General features: G+C 45.8%; 2 protein-coding genes across 5 annotated transcripts; both read left to right on the plus strand.

Moving 5' to 3' along the window:
• Window positions 1-8,345: 8,345 nt before the first annotated feature.
• LOC136521971 (uncharacterized) lies at window positions 8,346-12,752 on the plus strand. 3 transcript variants are annotated; one of them, XM_066515762.1, is made up of 6 exons: window positions 8,346-8,737; window positions 10,662-11,004; window positions 11,112-11,328; window positions 11,467-12,004; window positions 12,107-12,205; window positions 12,329-12,752. In XM_066515762.1, exons 1-6 carry the CDS (start codon window positions 8,683-8,685, stop codon window positions 12,577-12,579), a joined length of 1,503 nt encoding a protein of 500 aa, XP_066371859.1. In that variant the 5' UTR covers window positions 8,346-8,682; the 3' UTR covers window positions 12,580-12,752. The 3 variants fall into 3 exon arrangements, with proteins under 3 accessions (XP_066371859.1, XP_066371860.1, XP_066371858.1); XM_066515763.1 differs by having other exon boundaries at window positions 10,665-11,004; XM_066515761.1 differs by having other exon boundaries at window positions 10,659-11,004; window positions 12,329-12,751.
• A 1,748-nt stretch (window positions 12,753-14,500) lies between these two features.
• LOC136521499 (protein RDM1-like) lies at window positions 14,501-17,637 on the plus strand. Of its 2 annotated transcripts, none has more exons than XM_066515250.1 (4): window positions 14,501-14,611; window positions 14,701-14,838; window positions 15,181-15,330; window positions 16,962-17,637. In XM_066515250.1, exons 2-4 carry the CDS (start codon window positions 14,703-14,705, stop codon window positions 17,357-17,359), a joined length of 684 nt encoding a protein of 227 aa, XP_066371347.1. In that variant the 5' UTR covers window positions 14,501-14,611; window positions 14,701-14,702; the 3' UTR covers window positions 17,360-17,637. The 2 variants fall into 2 exon arrangements, with proteins under 2 accessions (XP_066371347.1, XP_066371348.1); XM_066515251.1 differs by lacking the exon at window positions 16,962-17,637 and adding an exon at window positions 16,391-16,871.
• The last annotated feature ends 340 nt before the right edge of the window (window positions 17,638-17,977 follow it).

The raw sequence follows: 17,977 nt of genomic DNA on the forward strand, positions 1-17,977 counted from the left end.
GTATAATGTTCGGATAGGTTTTGTGTGAATGCCACAAGTCGATCGGTAACCTAGAAGTTAATTATTCCCCTAGGTTCGGATAGAGTTCAAACCTCAAAACCCTTTTGGGCGGCGTTCTCTATTCTGCTATAGCATACAGCCAGTGTAGTTTGAGCCCTGCAACATCTAAGATTTTCCTTCAACTTTATACTCGGACGTGTTTACTATGGACCATCCACGCCCGCTTCGCTTGCCGTGCACCTGGGGACTGCTACATCTGTGGGGACCTGCTTCCTACGCCTGCTAATGTTGCAACATGAAATACTTCTGCAACATACGTCTGAAACAGGTGAAACATTTATAAACATACGTTTGCAACATATGTGTATAGCAACTACAATATCTAGATAAATACGCTTACAACATACTTTTGAAATAGATAAAACATTTTAAATAAACGCTTACAACACATGTGTATAGCCACTGAAACAGATGAAATGTTTGAAACATACGTGTATGGCCATTGCAACATATGCAACATCCAGATAAAACTCTTTGTAACATACGTTTGAGACAGCTGAAACATTTAAAATATACATTTGCAACATATGTGTATAGCCATTACAACATAAGCAACACCAGATCTGCTTTTGCAACATCCAGATGAAACATATGCAACATAAATCTGAAATGCATGAAAGATACGGTTGCAACATGTGCTCATCTACTCGCTACCGCCCAATGGAGGCTAGTTGACGCGGTGCGGTGGAGCGCAGCGCGAGGTGCGGGCGGCGCACGGCACGAGGCACGAGCGGGGGTGTGAGGCACAAGGCGTGGACAGCGCGCAGCGCGATGCATGAGCATGGTGCGTGGCACGAGGCACGAGGCGCGGGGCGCACGGCGCTAGGCAGGTCCGGTGTGAGGCGCGACTGCGTGAGGCGCAGGGGCGCACGGTGCGACGCAGGTCCATCCCGTCCATCCGTCCAAACGCCCTGGGGGTATCATTATCGTTAGAAAAAAAGTGGTCTAGAGTTTTTAAAACTCCTAAAAGACTACAATTTTAGCAATACTATTGTATTCAAAACTCTAAAATTTGTTGCATCCAAATATTTCACGTCACTCTAAAACCAAAGAATTTCATAAAACTATGGTATTTTCTAAAATTCTTAAAATACTTTGCATCCAAACAAGACCTAAATCTTTTTTCTAGCGCGTATCGTGAGAATTAATATGGAGGCTCCGTTAGGGCCTTCAATTAGTAATGATAAGATTAGATCATCTTTGGTAGACTTAGACTTAAGAGTATTTGAATTGGACATTAGTCATTTGCATTGGGTTTGACCGGGACGTTGTTTTTTTTGCTTGGACTTAAATTGAATTTCTGATATGGTGTCTAACTATACGATGAGAAATTTATATATACAAAAGAAATTATAAGATGAGAAGCAAAACGGTTGTTGGCCAACAACTACATTTGGGAATTTGGCCTTCCTGGAGAGAGACGAATAAAGCAACACCTGTGGACAAAGAGGATTTAGGAACGAAGTAAGCTTTTCTAGGCTCACCAATTCCCAAAGTAGCTTCGCTGCTACTTGCTCCAAAAGATGCTTTCCTTTTACCTCGCCACTCAAAAATTGCTTTTCGTATGCTTGCTTTTTTCTGGTTAGTTCCTCTTTTGCTGATATAATGTTCGGATAGGTTTTGTGTGAATGCCACAAGTCGATCGGTAACCTAGAAGTTAATTATTCCCCTAGGTTCGGATAGAGTTCAAACCTCAAAACCCTTTTGGGCGGCGTTCTCTATTCTGCTATAGTATACAGCCAGTGCTGCAACATCTAAGATTTTCCTCCAACTTTATATTTGGACGTGTTTACTATGGATGAGCTGGTTAGATTTTTTTTGGACCTTCCAAAACTTGTATTTGTGTTCGTACCTTTTTTATAACAATTATTACACACATAGTTTCGAATAAAACAAATACTACATAGGCAGAGTATAGTGATTATCAATCCGTAGACTAGATCATCACGCACGTACGGGAAAAATGTCCTTGACCACCTTTCCCTAGTGTCACCGAGCCACTTCAACCAGATTCTATGAGCATGGCTTCTAAACTATATAAGCAACGAGTAGTTTGTGTCCTATATATATCATCAGTTGAAGTTAGTTTATGTTTGTTGGAGATAGATATAGCCATGTCGCTTTCAAGTAGTGTTACTGTAAATCAATTTCAAATTAAATGTTTTTAGCCTTACTGGATTTCCTATTCGGCTGGTATTAAAGTCGACTGATAAGCTAACTAAAACTATTTTATTACGAGAGAAAAATACTGTAGATTTGTAACTATGCCGATGCCCGGCAGTCCCCTACTACGGGCGCCGCTGCCGCATATTGTAGCAGGCATCTAACGATGCCCTCACCACGTACGGCCACGTCTCAATCACGACGGCGACGTAACGATCCATGAGTCACGGCGGCCACCGTGCAACGCAACCTCATCGACCATACTCAATTGTACAGTACATCTGCGGCAGAGGGGCTAAGACGCAAACAGCGCAACGATACTGAACAAAACTGTCTACAGATGGGTAAGCCTGTGATGAGGCTGTGGCTAAGGGCTGGTTTTCGCGCCGAGATAACGGCGGCAGCATACAGTGAGAACTGGTGAGGACCGGCTGAGCTTTATTTCTAATTTCTTGCATGATCGATATTTATTTATAAACTCAGATCGGAGGAAATTAGTGCTGTTTATACTTTATAAGTTTCTTAGATTGACGCTATTACTAGCTAGTGTTTTTTTTAAACCTGCACTAGCCAGTGTTGAGGGTCTGCCTCAATGAGTACCATATTGCTAAAAATACTCCTCATTGCAATAGCTAGTGTTCATAGATTCTTCCTCGATGAACTATGTGAATAAATTGAGAAATGAGACAAGGACCAATATTTGAACGATTGCTTGGTCACAGTTAACGAGGCCGGCCCATAAAATACTCTGTATAATCTCCTAGAATAAGCGGCCAATATTTGAACTAATGATAACTTGACCAGCCTAACCGTTATTAACTCAACCGAGCATGGCTGCTCTTCATCTCCTAGAATCAAAGATGTCATTGGCATATGGAAATACTCTATATAATCTCTATCCGATGGACAAGCTCGTCCTGTTAGATGGGCGTGGCCGGTTGTGACACCGAGACAGAGTTTGCCGAGCCGGTCGAAGAAGTCTAGGATTTTGAAGCGGAAGGCTTGGTGTGGGGCAAAGATGGGGGTGAGACAATAAGGTGGCGAAATCCAAGCTGTCGAAGGACATACAGTTGCCAGGAGCAAGACCGTTGGCATTGCGAAGGAGAAACCCATGGGTTGGGATCCATGAATTTAAAAGCTACAAGCCCCTACCAAGCGCGCCATTTATCGGTATTTCATATCACAGCCAAGTAAATTTTAATTTCAAGCATGGGTTCCCAACGGATATCACACATGACACAAATATCTATATTGGTTTGTGCAAGACGCCCTATGTCTAGTGGTCTAGTCGAAGAGCGAAGTTAAAAGTCCCAGTTTAATTTTGGTAATTGAGTGACAACCTTAGATGGACTAATAAGGTTTCATGTGAGATGGACAAGTGATTAGTCTACAAAGCTAACTGGGCAACATGAAGGCCATGGTGCGGAGAGATGCATGGCATGTGCATGTGCATGTGAAGGCTCAACTAGTGAAGAGCTGATGGAAGATCAATATATGATAGAAGCATATTGAATATGGGACATGACATAGTCTCATATGGCAAGCTGGTGAAGATCAAGGCAAGGCTTGGCTCGATAGACCGTGTGCAAGGGTGGAGGGCAAGCTAGAGCTCCGGACACGACGAACCATTGGGCAGTGAAGTGTGAGTAGAGGATTGGTGCCAATGGACCAAGGCAATGGAGAAGAGCAAGCAAGGCTACGATCGATGGACTATGAAAGCCATGTGAAGCTATGAAGAGGACCATATTGTTTTATGGATATCAAGCCAAGTTGTGATATGTGAAGATATCAAATGGCTTGATGGAGTGAAGATGGAGGAGCTATCCATGCAATGGACAATAGTCGAGTGGCAAGGTTGGCCACACATAATGCTGACCATTGTTTATCATATGGAAGATGATGATATGGAGAGTGGATGCTCGTGGGCATTACAAAAATGGAGATGAAATGGAAATGCGCAAGACAAAGGTACTTGTAGGGCATTTCATTTCATCAACTTAAGGTGTTTAGAGTAGAGCATTGGTTAGGTTTAGCATAGATAGTCGTACTATCTAAGGGATCATGATGCCTAAGAGTGGGGGTGAATTGAGTTTTCTAAAAACTTCTACTCTAAACTTGGCCACTAATTCCACTTATCAATACCTATGCAAGAAAGTAATCTATCTAGATGTGCAACTAAGATTTTGCTAAGTGTGTTGTTATCTCTACCGTAAAAGAGTTATGCAACCTAGGTTCAAATCCTATCAACTAGCCTAGCAAGCTAAACTAGAATAGTAAGCACACAACCTAAGTACACAATATAAATGTGGAAGCTTAATTGAGATATATCACTTCCGATCCTAGCACATTAGTTGGTATATTAATTTCAGAAGTCATTGATATGTTGATATTCTTAGGCTACAATGGAATCCATCGAGGCTACACCTACAAAAGAAGGCCAAGTATCAAAGACCCCTGCTAAAGTTGTTGCTCAACTATTGCCGAAATCAAAATTTCTTTAAAATTTCGGCCTTTAGCTACCATCCCCCAAGAGAAGCTCCAAAGCCATTAATGATGCACGAGTTATAGAACTTGAAGTAGAAGTTGCAGCTAGGAAGCAAGACAAAGAAGAACTTAAGGATCAGTTGGAGACTTTGAAGAAGAAGGTAGAGGAATCAGAAAATGAAAGACGCAGGCAGATAGAAGAGATAGAGCAGTTGAAGAACGCACAAGATGAGTTGAAGAAAGCACAAGATGAGTAGGAGCTCTTATGTGCCTTGTTGTTCTAGTTGCTTAGACTGATTGACCTTGTAAACTAAACCTATGTAGGAGCTCTTGCTAGTACCCTAGTCGCCACATTGCTTAGCCGACTCATTAGTTTAATTCCGTATTTGATTCGACCAAGACTTGCGATTAAATTTTAGAAACAGCTATTCACCCCCTCCCTCTAGTTGGCTCATCGATCCTAATAGAGGTGTGTATGTTGTGCCCTAAGTGGTCGGCAATACGTATTAGCTAGAATCTAGATAAATGCTCTTGAAAGATTGTTTGGATGAATGACTAAAAGGATGTTCGCATAGTATTTATAGGACGTTCCATGATATGTTTCTAATTGTTCATACAAAACATATCCATGAGATGTTCTATGTTATATTTTATGCTTTTTATATACTATATCCATGGGATGTTCAATGAGATATTTGAATTGTTATAGTATTCATGAGATGCTCTATGAGATTTCTTTTTTCTACTACTAGACATAAATATTATGTAATATCATTCACCTAAACTTAGAATTTTATTTTCCTGTATCTAGAATTCCTGAGATATGATGATGTATGCATGATATGTTTGCAACTTAGTTTGGTGGAAAGAAAAAAATAGTCAAAGAAACATGTATGGCCAGAGGCTTACTTGCCTTCGACTAGTCGGACGCTAGCAGCTCTCACTTGGTGGTGGCACGGGAGATGTTGGCGACTAAGGGGAAGTCGTTAATGCCACGTGGAGTGTCAGTACCACATTAGAGCAAAACCACTTTTGAAAAAGGATCGGAGATTATTTACATGGTTTAGATAGTCAGAGGAGTACCAAAATCTGTAGTTTAAAGGGGAACCCAAACTCTTACTATAGTTGAAGAGAGCATTGGTGGAGGGAAGGCGGACTAAGGGGGCTAATCACCCCTCCATCATTTCTATGCCCCCATAATGCATATTCTTAGTTAGCTACTTAATAATTAGTTGATGATGCTATTTGTGTTTGTTTCCATATCCTTTCTCCATATTAGTCTCTAATAGCATCTTATATAATTAAGAATTAGGTCATTCTATTTTTTTCTCCATCTCTTTTGTCTCTCCATATTAGACTCTCTATAGCATCTTATACAATCAGCTAGTTAATGATGCAATTTGTATTTTTTTATTAAACATCTAATTGGTCTGTACACCCTCTAATTAGCTAGTTAATTGTAGTTAGTCCTTTCCTTGTTTGCTCTCTCCGAATTGATCTCTAATGGCATCTATATTATTTAGGATCCTTCTTCCTGTTATCTTCCATATCTTCTTATCGTGATTCTTTTTGTCCTAGGAGTTAGATTGATTAGGTGAAGGTTATAGATCTGCTAATTTAATTTTAATACATCCTCTATGTGTACGGGCTCCGCCCCTGGAAATTTCTATAAATAATAACAAAAAAAAAACGATGGGACATGGGCGATACCCAGGAAGAGCAATCTATTGGGCTGGGCGGTCATGGGTTCAATATAACAAGGATTTTAATAAATGGATGGAGCAATTTTTATCTCGGCCTTTGGGCTCAGGTTAGCCCATACTTTCCCCCCTAAACCTATGGCCCATTGATGAAGGGGGGAGTTGTTAAGAAAACCGGCGAGCTAATGTTTTGACTAGGGATGAAAGCGGGAACGGGAAATTCCTGTACCGACCGACACCGAACACCGGAATTCTCGACCGGATATCATTTTCTCGGGAAAAACGGATTCGGGAAGAAATCTAGGAAAATTCGGCGAATCCGGGATCGAAATCGGTTAGAGTGATTTCCCGACCGAATTAGCGGATCCCGTATTTGGTCAGGAAAACTCCCGCGGGAAATTCCTGTTTTTAAGGCCGCAGACGACTCACAGGAGTCGCAGCGAGGAAATTAACGGCGGCGGCGGCGCCTCACGCCTCGCTACTCGCCTCGGCGTCGCTTCCAGTTCCCCGCGAGCGATCCCGATCAGCGATTCAGTCATTCAGAAGCGGAGCGGACTGAGGACAGGCAGACATCAGAGGCAGAGCTGCAGTCTGTGTTGCGCCGTCGTGCCTGCGTCCGGCCGGCGGCCGCCAATAGCGAGCACCAAGCAGCTGAGCCCGAGCGACCACTGATTCGCTGCGACTCTGTGAGCAAGCAAATCTGCAGACGCAAGCGCAACTGTGCAAGGTGCAAGCAGCCGCAAAGTAAGTATAAACTATATGATACGATTTCTAAATTTTTTTAATTGCTAATTGCCTAATTTGCAACGATCATCCGTCATCCGTGCAAATTTTTATTTCTATGCCACGGAGACGCGCACTGTTTGCTATTGTTTGCATATGGATTATACATGGTTGCTATTGTTGCATCGAGCTCAATGTTTCAAGTGGTTACATATATCGATGTTCCCGTCTTGTGTTACCGCTTCCTGATCGTAATCGACACGTTCCTGTTCGAAATATTCCGTTCCCGATATCCCGTAATACCGGATTTGTTTTCCCGTCTGACCTTCCTGTTCCCATTCCCGTTTTCAGCAAAAAAAAAAATACAGGAGCAAAAATGGTTAAGACATTTTCCCAACCGTTTCCATCCTAGTTTTGACTTGTCCAGAGCAATGGCGGATTCCTGGTGTTTGGCTCCTTTGTTGCTGCCAGCCTTCCACAAGATGACACGGAGAAGAAAACGAGAGCTAACAGTTGCTAAAAAAAACCAGAAAACGAGAGCTAAAATTTGCGGACAATGCCAAAAAAAAGAAAGAAAGGAAGCCAGGTGACGTGTGGCCTGCTTGAACCCTTCTTCGACGTCACGTGGCATGCATCATCCAATGACCGTGGTCCATGCTCCATCGTGAGCGTAAAAATTCAACGCCCAACCGACGACGGTCGCACTCCGTTCCTTTCGACGCACAGACATGCGCATCTCTCCACTGTGTTTCGAAACGTGCACAACTTTTAATTTTAACCGTAGCATAACGAGGACTTGCTTGTTTTGGAGACACCTATCACAATCCATTCTAAAATTTTACACCTCAACACATCTTAAAAAAACCGCGAGTTTAGTTTCGACATTTTTCCTTCAGCCTAATGCTCCGTTCGCTTGACTGATAAGTCATGGCGGCTGTTGGCTAATATGTAGTGAGAGAAAAATACTATTCATTGGTAAAAAAAAAAATACGGCTTACAGGCGAAGCCAACGGGCGTAAACCTGCGCGGTTAACTGCTGCACCAACCGCGGGCGGGTGGGGGGCAAAAAGGAAGCGAACAACCGATACGCCTGCGGCCCTACTCCGCCGCCGCCGCCGGCGAGTTCGTTGGGGTCAGAGCATGCAATGGAGGGGCGAGCGGGTCAAAGTGCGCATCCACGGACTCCGTTTGCCGGACGGCGTGTGCTTGGTACGAAAGTGCCCTGCCGCAGCCGCCGTGCCATTGAAAGCGCAGGCGCGGGGACAGCGACGTCGACAGGCTGGTCAGCGGTCACTCAGACTGGTGGATCGCTCCTCTTCTCTTCGGGTCTCCTCTCCAAAGGGAGCCCCTGATTCCCTGAAGCAACCTCTGAATAAACTACTACTACACCGTAATCCGCATAAAAATTTCTGCGTCCGCCCGCGCGCTCCGTGACCGTGAGACGCGGTAATTAAACCACTCGGCAGTCACCGGCCGCGAGCATCAGACCAGCAGCTGAACTACCACCTTCTCCCAGGAGGCAGGCAGGCAGTCACAGCTCCAGGAGTCGAGAATGGCCGCCGCCGCCGCAGCCTCAACCTCCACCCTTCGTCCTGCTCTCTCCCAAGGTGCGCCCATGGATACACACACCCGCTTCACCATCCTCCCGCCGATTCGTTTGCTTTGTTTCTCCGACTCCGTCACTCCGATCCTGGCTAGTTTTATTGATGACCTTGGATAGTAGCTCGTCGACCTCATTAACCTTCCCAGGTACTTCTTGCTTCGTCTTTCTTCTTTGGATAGGTGGGAGCAAGAACCTCTTCTTCTCTACCTAGCTCGGTCAGGTTCAGCTTGGGCAAACTTGTGCCGCCCTTGCAATTTTTTTAGCTTTCTTTCTGCCAACACAAATCTCCAGGAGTATACTATGTTATCGTTTTGAACTTTTGATGCTGTTTGTTGGCCACTCCCCATCCCAGCATCCAGTAGCAATATATAGGCCCCGTTTGGCAGGGCTTCTCCACCGGCTTCAGGAGTCGTTTGAAGCTATTTTCTATCAAACAGGGTAAAGTAAAATAGCTTCACTTGTGAAGCCCCTAAAAACATGCTCTCACAGTGATTTGGGGTGGGATGGAGCCAAAAAAAAAAAGTGGCTTCTCCCGGCTCCTCCTCCAGGCCTCTAAAAACATGCTCTCACTGGGAAGCCATTTTGCCAAACGGTTTACCAAAATCGCTTCAGCTCCACCGGTGGAACTGTTCGTGGAGCTAAAGCAAAAAAAAAAAAAAAAAAAGCCATAATATCTAGTTGTTCAACGCATCTGAATATTATTATTATTTGTAGTACCGTGTCTGTTTCTTCATCAGATATATAGTTGGGGAGTATCGGATAACAGGAACCATTGCATGGTTGCATCCATGATTGCATAAAGGACGGTTCAAATTTTTGACGATTTCAGAAGCATGTTTAGGTTGCATCCATGATTGCATAAAGCATGGGGTGGAGTTTTGACGACTTTGGAATACTAAACCCAAGTCGCAGAAGGGACCATTTTTGTGTTCTGATCGGATAGTTGGATACTTCATAAATATGTAGTTGGGTCGTAGCTAGGCCAGGCATTAAAAGTTGGCCGACAAATTTCAAGAATTTTAGGTTCAAAATAAACCGGGTTGAATTTTTTACATATTTGGGAGCTAGGGGCTCCTCCTTAAGGGATCATCCGGAGGAGTCAGATATTAAAAAAGACTCCAAACGGCTCATCCTACTAAATCGTTTGGGGAGGATCCAAAGCAGAGAATAGTCCTACCAAACAGGCCTCAAAATGGTTAAATGGTTGAATTGGCTGTGAAAGGGCATTACCATCACTAGTCTGATTTGAGACCAGGCGTATACATGTTTGGATCCCAATCTAGATTACAATATAATTATAACAATCTAGATTATGGATTATGACACTATAAACTGTTTGGATTCTTGAACTACATTAGTTGCCCTTGCATACTGCAGCTTTTTCTTGTGGTGCCAAGGATGGAGGGGCAAGTTGTTGTTTTTTAGAGTTCATAATCTCCTCTCAGTATTTGCAAAAATAAAACTCCAATCAGTAGGTCTCAAGTGGATTACAAAATTACTATATTCTGATGCTTGGATTGTACAGTCATAATTTATCACATAGTAATCTTTTATGTTTTGATCACCATTAAATTATTTTAGCTGATTTTTATAATCTAACAATTCAGATTTGTTGCCATACAACATTTGATTTGCAATTACTCGAGATGATCTTACAAGGAGGGTTAAGGAATACTTCAGTGCTACTAGCAAAGCGAGGCCGAGTTGTGTAAACACTTAGTATTCTTAGCCTTGTTTTGCAACACATTATGGACCAGGGATTTGTCCTTAGAATTCTAAAAAACTACAAGGATAGACTAGAGCTTTTATCGACATTGGAAAAATAGTTGGTCCTACTGATGACTAGTTTCGTTAAATCTTGTTAATCTTGGTGGATGACAGTGCAAACACCGACCTGATGAGTGATGACATACATTCTTACGCAGCAGCAGGGCCAGAGCAGAGAGCTTCACTGCTGTGCACACCGAAGCACCGACACCGAGTGGTTGCCAGTGCCAGCAGGAGAAGCTTGAGATTCACCGCTAGGGCCAGCTCGAATCCGGGCGCCAAGGTGAGCATCCCGAAGCAATGGTATAACCTCATCGCCGACCTGCCGGTGAAGCCACCGCCACCGCTGCACCCGCAGACGCACCAGCCTCTGAATCCCAGCGACCTCTCCCCTCTGTTCCCCGACGAGCTGATCAGGCAGGAGGTCACCGACGAGCGCTTCGTTGACATACCCGAGGAGGTCATCGACGTGTACAAGCTCTGGCGCCCGACGCCTCTGATCAGGTACTTCATGACTTTTTTTTTCTGTGTCGATCAATAGCTGCTGTTGCGATCAGAGATTCAGACTTTCAGAGTATGGAGTGAGTGAAAACAATGCTGGCAACGTTCAGGGCCAGGAGGCTGGAGAAGCTGCTCGGCACGCCGGCGAAGATCTACTACAAGTACGAGGGGACCAGCCCGGCGGGGTCCCACAAGCCCAACACCGCCGTGCCGCAGGCGTGGTACAACGCCGCGGCAGGGGTGAAGAACGTGGTCACCGAGACCGGTGCCGGCCAGTGGGGCAGCGCGCTGTCCTTCGCCAGCAGCCTCTTCGGCCTCAACTGCGAGGTGAGCGCGCGTTTCTTTCTCGCCGCGAGATCGCGTGGCCACTCCTCTCCTCTGTTCGTGATCGATTGATTGCTCGAGCAACATTAGGTTCATTGCTGAATTTTGCGATGGTGGCGCCGGCGCTACTGACGAATGCAGGTGTGGCAAGTGCGCGCGTCGTTCGACCAGAAGCCGTACCGGAGGCTGATGATGGAGACGTGGGGCGCCAAGGTGCACCCGTCGCCGTCGACGGCGACGGAGGCCGGCAAGAAGATCCTGGAGGAGGATCCGTCCAGCCCCGGCAGCCTCGGGATCGCCATCTCCGAGGCGGTGGAGGTGGCGGCCACCAACGCCGACACCAAGTACTGCCTGGGCAGCGTGCTCAACCACGTCCTGCTCCACCAGACCGTCATCGGGGAGGAGTGCCTGGAGCAGCTGGCGGCGCTCGGCGAGACGCCCGACGTCGTCATCGGCTGCACCGGCGGCGGGTCCAACTTCGGCGGGCTCGCGTTCCCGTTCTTGCGCGAGAAGCTGCGCGGCAACATGAGCCCCGCGTTCAGGGCCGTGGAGCCCGCGGCGTGCCCCACGCTCACCAAGGGCGTCTACGCCTACGACTTCGGCGACACGGCCGGGCTCACGCCACTGATGAAGATGCACACCCTCGGCCACGGCTTCGTCCCTGACCCGATCCATGCAGGTTTCTTTTCTTCACACGCTTTCTTGCCTCCTCGATTACTCGGTCTGCTGTTTGTTCTTCTTCTTCTTCTTGCTGATCGAGGTGAGGCACTTCAATTCGCAGGTGGGCTTCGCTACCATGGAATGGCACCTCTGATCTCGCATGTCTACGAGCTGGGCTTCATGGATGCCATCGCTATACAGCAGACTGAATGCTTCCAAGGTATCCTACTTACTCTACCTTTCGTCAATGACAATGAGACTTTTATTTCAACAAGGAAATGGATGAAAGAAGAACAACACCATGACATTGGCGTCACTTGTTTGTTGATGAACTGTGGAGCAGCTGCCTTGCAATTCGCCAGGACGGAGGGCATCATCCCGGCGCCGGAGCCGACGCACGCGATCGCGGCGGCGATCAGGGAGGCGCTGGAGTGCAAGCGGACCGGGGAGGAGAAGGTCATCCTGATGGCCATGTGCGGCCACGGCCACTTCGACCTCGCCGCGTACGAGAAGTACCTGAGGGGCGACATGGTCGATCTCTCGCACCCGGCGGAGAAGCTGGAGGCCTCCCTCGCCGCCGTGCCCAAAGTCTGATGGCATCGGAGCAAATGATCCGCTGATATCGCGTTCTTGAATCTTGTGGTGATCCATCGGCAGTGGATTTTGGCAGCTGAGATACTTGCGTTCCATATGAAATGCATGAATAAAATTTCAATAAAAGGATTAATTTATCCTATTCATGGATATGCTTGATCTTTCTTTTTGAGGGCATTATTTGATACACTATACACTTTTTAGTTTGAACACTAAACTTGAGATGCTATCTTTTAAAAAGAAACCCAATAGCATCTCATACCTAATATACTAAGATTTAGTTTCAAATACTTGACGCTTTTTACCACTTTATTTGTTAGAAAATACTTGGCAATTTACGTATCAAAAACACTTTCCTATTTTGCCTTTATGAAAACCAGTAAAAAAACACAGGCTGGGGCATTCGGCCTGTTCGCTGGTTAGTTTCTGGGCTGGTTTGGGCTGGCTGAAACCAACAAGCGAACAGGCTGATTTTGACCATTTCATCTTTAAAAAGTAAATTGAACTAGTAACTGCGTACTGATAAAACCGTACTGATGAAAACCGATTTTTTTAATCAGATGAAAACCGTATTGGTAAGGGCCCGTTCGTTTTCCCGACCAGAATACTTCCCGGTGCTTGTTGGCTCGTATAAAATACATCAACGTTTCTAGCCGGATCTGTTCCGGCACTCCATTCCGTGTGAAACGAACGTGCCCTAAAGGAGCATCTTGTTTTTCCCTTCCGCAAGACGCAAGTCGTCGAATACTGACTGTAGCTGGGAGAAGCCCTCCCTTCAGAGTCCAAAATGACCCTCATATGCAGACCATGTATGAACCAAATTAACAGCTTTCTACGCCCGAAAGACAACGGGCGGGGCTAACGGCGCCTACACCCACGGCATATCGGACGCCTCCGCGCTCGCACAGATCCTGCGCCAGCGATTGCGTTCGGTAGCCTGCCACCCAACTCACGCTAGTGACTGCGTCCGTCTACACGCCCCATCCCGCGCCTCAAACCCACCACGGCTGCGCCCCCGCGTCAAGCCAGCCACCTCCATCCCAACCATGCCGCGCTCCTCCCCCCGTCGTGCCACTCTCCCCTCGCCGCCGCGCCATCCCCCGCCGCGCCCTTCCCTGTCCTAATGTCTCATCTTGTCTACAACATCCATCCGACTGTTGCAACATATGCAGTATACTCTTGAAACATATATGTATAGTCACTGCAACATCCAGATGAACGCTTGCAACATGCGTCTGAAAACAGCTAAAACATATGGAATATACATTTGCAACATACGCATGAAACAACTGAAACATGTGAAACATACACTGGAAACATACGTGTATAGCTATTGCAACATATGCAACGTCAGATCCTTTTGTAACATCCAGATGAAACACATAAAACACATGAAACATACAGATTGAAACGCGTGAAACATATGGTTGCAAAAGGCTCATTGACACGGAGCTTGATGCCGGTGCGGAGTTCGATGCTACGGTGACGCGGAGGGCGGCACTAGTCCGGCGTGCGAGGCACGGGCCTCGACAGTGGTTTCAGCAGGCGAATGACGCACGCAGCTTCAAGGGCAGCGCTAGTCCGAGCAGGAGACGCGATTCCGAGCACGGGGCGCAGTGGAGGCGGGGCGACAAGTAGCCTGTTCGTTTGGCTGTGGCTTGTCATAAACAATCATAAATTTTCAGCCGGAATATTATTTTTCTCTCACACAAACCAACCAATAATACTTATTCACGAACCAGTGACGATACGAACCAGCTAACCAAACAGTGCAGAGGAGCCATGTCGCATGCGGGTGTGAGGGAGCGGCGCGGGCGGGAGCAGCGAGGCGGGCCCGTGATGGAGCATTATCGAAAGACAATCGATCCATATGGGCCAAAGTCGTCTACTGAGCCCAAGAATATAATCAGCCAGTCTCTACTCTCCTCCACAAGGCCAAAACGCCTCCAAGCCACCACCCACCGGCCACCAAGTCCTCCGCCTTGTCCTCAACCTCACCCCCATCCGGCGAGGTTTCTCCGCTCCCATATAGGTGAGTCCCCAAACCCCCTGCTCCTCTGCGTTCTCTGCGGACTTCGGATTGAGTGGCGCTGACCGCGTTTGCGGGTTTGCGGGTATCAGATATGAAGAGGGCGGCGCCGTCGGTGGAGCCACTCGACGTGTCTTCCGGCGACTCCTCGGGTTCGGATTCCGACCAATTAGGCGGGAAGGAGAAGGGCGGGAGCGCCTCCAAAGCTTCTGCTGCTGCTGCGGGAGAAGGTGAGAGCTCTCCTGTTGTTTGCTGACTCTAGATCCGCTAATCTCATTGCATATGGGTGTTTCACTCGCGGATAGGCTGATGCCTTCGTATGGTTGATTGCTGGTTCACTGTGACTGTTGAAACCTTTATTTAGTCTCCATTGGCCCTGAGATGATTGATTGCCCAATTATGAGTGTGGTCACGTAGTGCTTATTGTTCAGTTTTCACCTTTCCATAGATGCAACATAGGCCATACTGCCATAGGTTTAATATTAACAAACTAATATATAAAGGTTACCTTTTAACCATCTATGAAGATTGTCTCCTAATGGAGTGGCGCTGACCTTGTTTCTGATTATAAGATACGAAGAGGGTGGTGCTACATAAGGAATCCGATGACGTATCTTCCGATGATGACTTGAGCTCGGATTCTGACGACGGTGCTGGGAAGGGGAATGGTTGGAGTGCCTTTGGGCTGCCCAATTCCTCCAATGCTTCTTCGGTGGCAGAAGGTGAGATCTTTTGATTCGTGAATGACTTCGCTTTTGTGTGTTTCACTTGTGGATAGGACTAGGCGACGAATTGATATGGCTGATTGATGATGTACTGTGACTGTTGAAGTTCTGTGTATTGTGGATTGGACCTAAGTTGACACCTGATTTTTTAGTAGGCTAGTCTCCAGGTTTCACCTTCTCAATGATGCAGCTCAGGTCATAAGACTTATATTTGCATCAATACATGAACACTACTGTTTGGAAACCCTGTATGAAGACTACTGCTTATTGGTCTAGGACTGTGGTCTTCTCAGATCAAATTGAATGTAGAGGGAATAATAAAAAGCTAGTTACTGGAGAGATTTGCTTAGTTGATATTTATTTGCCTTACAAAAGTTGGTTTGCAACTGAAAAATAGGCTGAACAAGTTTTGCTTAAAAAATGAAGAAAGCTACTTAAGCAACGTAATCACCATAACAAGAGCTCTCTTTGAACATGGTGGTCTTCATGTGATTGAGTGAACTCTGGTGTATTGACTTGTTTTCCATGGAAAGTTGTCAGCTTATATGTAGTCTTGTCCTTGAGTTAATTGGATAGTTGAAGTTTTGAGTTTCCCAAACTGATGGTCAGCATATTAATACAGCAGCTTGGATTTTTGGGAAAGATTAGGTTTCCTATTCTTTTTTACAGATTGCAATTGCAATGGCACTAAACAAGCTCGCCTTACCTTACCCCAAAGTTTCGCTTTCAGCTGCAGCTGCCGGTTTACCAGTCAACACCTGTATCTGGTTAACTGGTTTATTTAGGAAATTTGTTCCTGAATTTTTCCAAGGAATAGTTTGTGCAAATAAGGAAGATGCTTTTAAAATATGGCTTTAGTGTTTTTTGTTGCAACTTTTTTTTGGTAACTACAACCCTCAATTCAGTTATTACAACTAAGATTAAATTCTTAGATTTATAAATGTCCGTTGAGAAAAAAAAAACTAGTTTTTTAACTGGGCACCTCTGAGACATGGACTGAGCTGTCATCGATCCTCGGGAATGATGATCTTTCTAATGCGGTAATGGGATCATGCAGGTGCTCTGATCAGGAGGGCCGAAATGTATCAGCAATACATGAAGCACATTCCTGTTCCTGCTTACTGTGATTCTGTAATCACATTCACATCATGGCTGGGACTCGCTGGATCGCTGAAGCAGTTGTATGAACAACCCTTGCATTACCTCACCAATGTCCTCCTAAAAAAGTGGGATCAGCAAAGGATTGGGAGTGATGATGAGCACCGGCGTCTGGATGCTATCATCCACCCTGTCAGAGCTGAGACCCTAATTTGGACCACTGAAGAGGTCCATAGGCTGACCACCTCTGGCCAGCACTTAGCTAGTCTCTGGGCCTCGGATCCCATGTACCATGCTTACGTAGATCCAGTGTTTCCTTCCATAAAGTTGGACTAGCAGACGTTTACGAGTTGGGTCTTCTTATTCTGTCTATTTTGGGGTTTCCATGTTGTAAGCCTGACACAGTTTGATTTGCTAAATAGCAAGTACCAATACAGTGATATGAATTCCAGATGATGCTTGTTCTGACTTCTGAGTATGATATCTTGTTGTTGAGTTTATTTTAACATTAATTTTAGCTCTATGAACAGCGGCCAAGTCAAAGAAGAAGAAAACTGGTGTGGATTTTAGTGCTTTGAGCCGGCATGGATACCATGGTGGCCCATCTGTCTTGACAGTTCGTCCAGTAGAGGAAGCTAACTGGTCTTGGTCCACTGGGAAAGACCGCAATGACAAAGAAGATGCACCTGAGTCCTATGAAGAACGCGAGCGGACCAGGGCTGCAGTGACCGAAGGAGAGAAGCTTATCGGTCTGCAGAACGCGCCCCCCAACCAGTTATTATTAGAGAAAGACAAGAAGGATGCTTCCTTCTCACAGAAGGAGAAGCGGAAGAGGGACCGTGGGCAAGCCAGCAGGGGGAAGAACTATGTTGAGGAGGAGAAGCGGCTCCTGAGGGGGAGCGGCGTGTACTCTGGCTTTGATACTTAACAGTACCAGGTACAAATACAGCAAGACTTTTAACATGTATGTATGCCTACTGAGGATTAGCTTTCATCGTGTGCTTTGGCTGTTTTTGTGTGGCTGGTAAGTTGACCCTTCGGTGTGTACTGGGGAGCTGATTGGGGTTGTGTTTAGTTTGGGCTTTGGATGTGGCTATGTATTGCGGACTTGTGGTCAAATAGCACCACTGCCATATTCTGTATGTCATGTCTTGCTGCATTTGCGAGTTGCCGCAATGATTGACATCAATTTTGAATTCAAAAAGTTTTTGCTTGAAATTGGAAGTTACCTTTGATGTCAGAGTTTACTGGCTTGCTCAGTGAGTAGTCTACCATGCTGTCCATCACACTTATATGAAGAGTTTACAAACTTATACGGATAGTTAAAGCTCTTCGCAAACTCACAGAGCTATGGCATGTCATTCTGCTTCTGTGGCATAATCCATTATCCATGTATGCATTACTGATAAGAACATTGGCATTACTAATAAGAACATTAAGATGAAGCCCTAATTATTAGCGGGGCTGATTGATATCAGCCTGTTCGCTTGCTCGTAAACGATCATAAATTTTCAGCCAGAAACAGTGTTTTTCTTTCACATCAAAC

This window comes from Miscanthus floridulus, chromosome 18, assembly GCF_019320115.1.
Source record: "Miscanthus floridulus cultivar M001 chromosome 18, ASM1932011v1, whole genome shotgun sequence".
NCBI classification, from domain to species: Eukaryota; Viridiplantae; Streptophyta; class Magnoliopsida; order Poales; family Poaceae; genus Miscanthus; species Miscanthus floridulus.

Excerpts from the sequence above, each read along its gene's own strand:
- LOC136521499 (XM_066515250.1), top strand. The coding sequence starts at position 14,703 with ATGAAGAGGGCGGCGCCGTCGGTGGAGCCACTCGACGTGTCTTCCGGC. Across the intron at positions 14,839-15,180 it reads TGCTGCTGCTGCGGGAGAAG|ATACGAAGAGGGTGGTGCTA; the intron begins GTGAGAGCTCTC and ends TCTGATTATAAG. Across the intron at positions 15,331-16,961 it reads TGCTTCTTCGGTGGCAGAAG|CGGCCAAGTCAAAGAAGAAG; the intron begins GTGAGATCTTTT and ends CTCTATGAACAG.
- LOC136521971 (XM_066515761.1), top strand. The coding sequence starts at position 8,683 with ATGGCCGCCGCCGCCGCAGCCTCAACCTCCACCCTTCGTCCTGCTCTC. Across the intron at positions 8,738-10,658 it reads TCGTCCTGCTCTCTCCCAAG|CAGCAGGGCCAGAGCAGAGA; the intron begins GTGCGCCCATGG and ends ATTCTTACGCAG. Across the intron at positions 11,005-11,111 it reads CGCCCGACGCCTCTGATCAG|GGCCAGGAGGCTGGAGAAGC; the intron begins GTACTTCATGAC and ends GGCAACGTTCAG.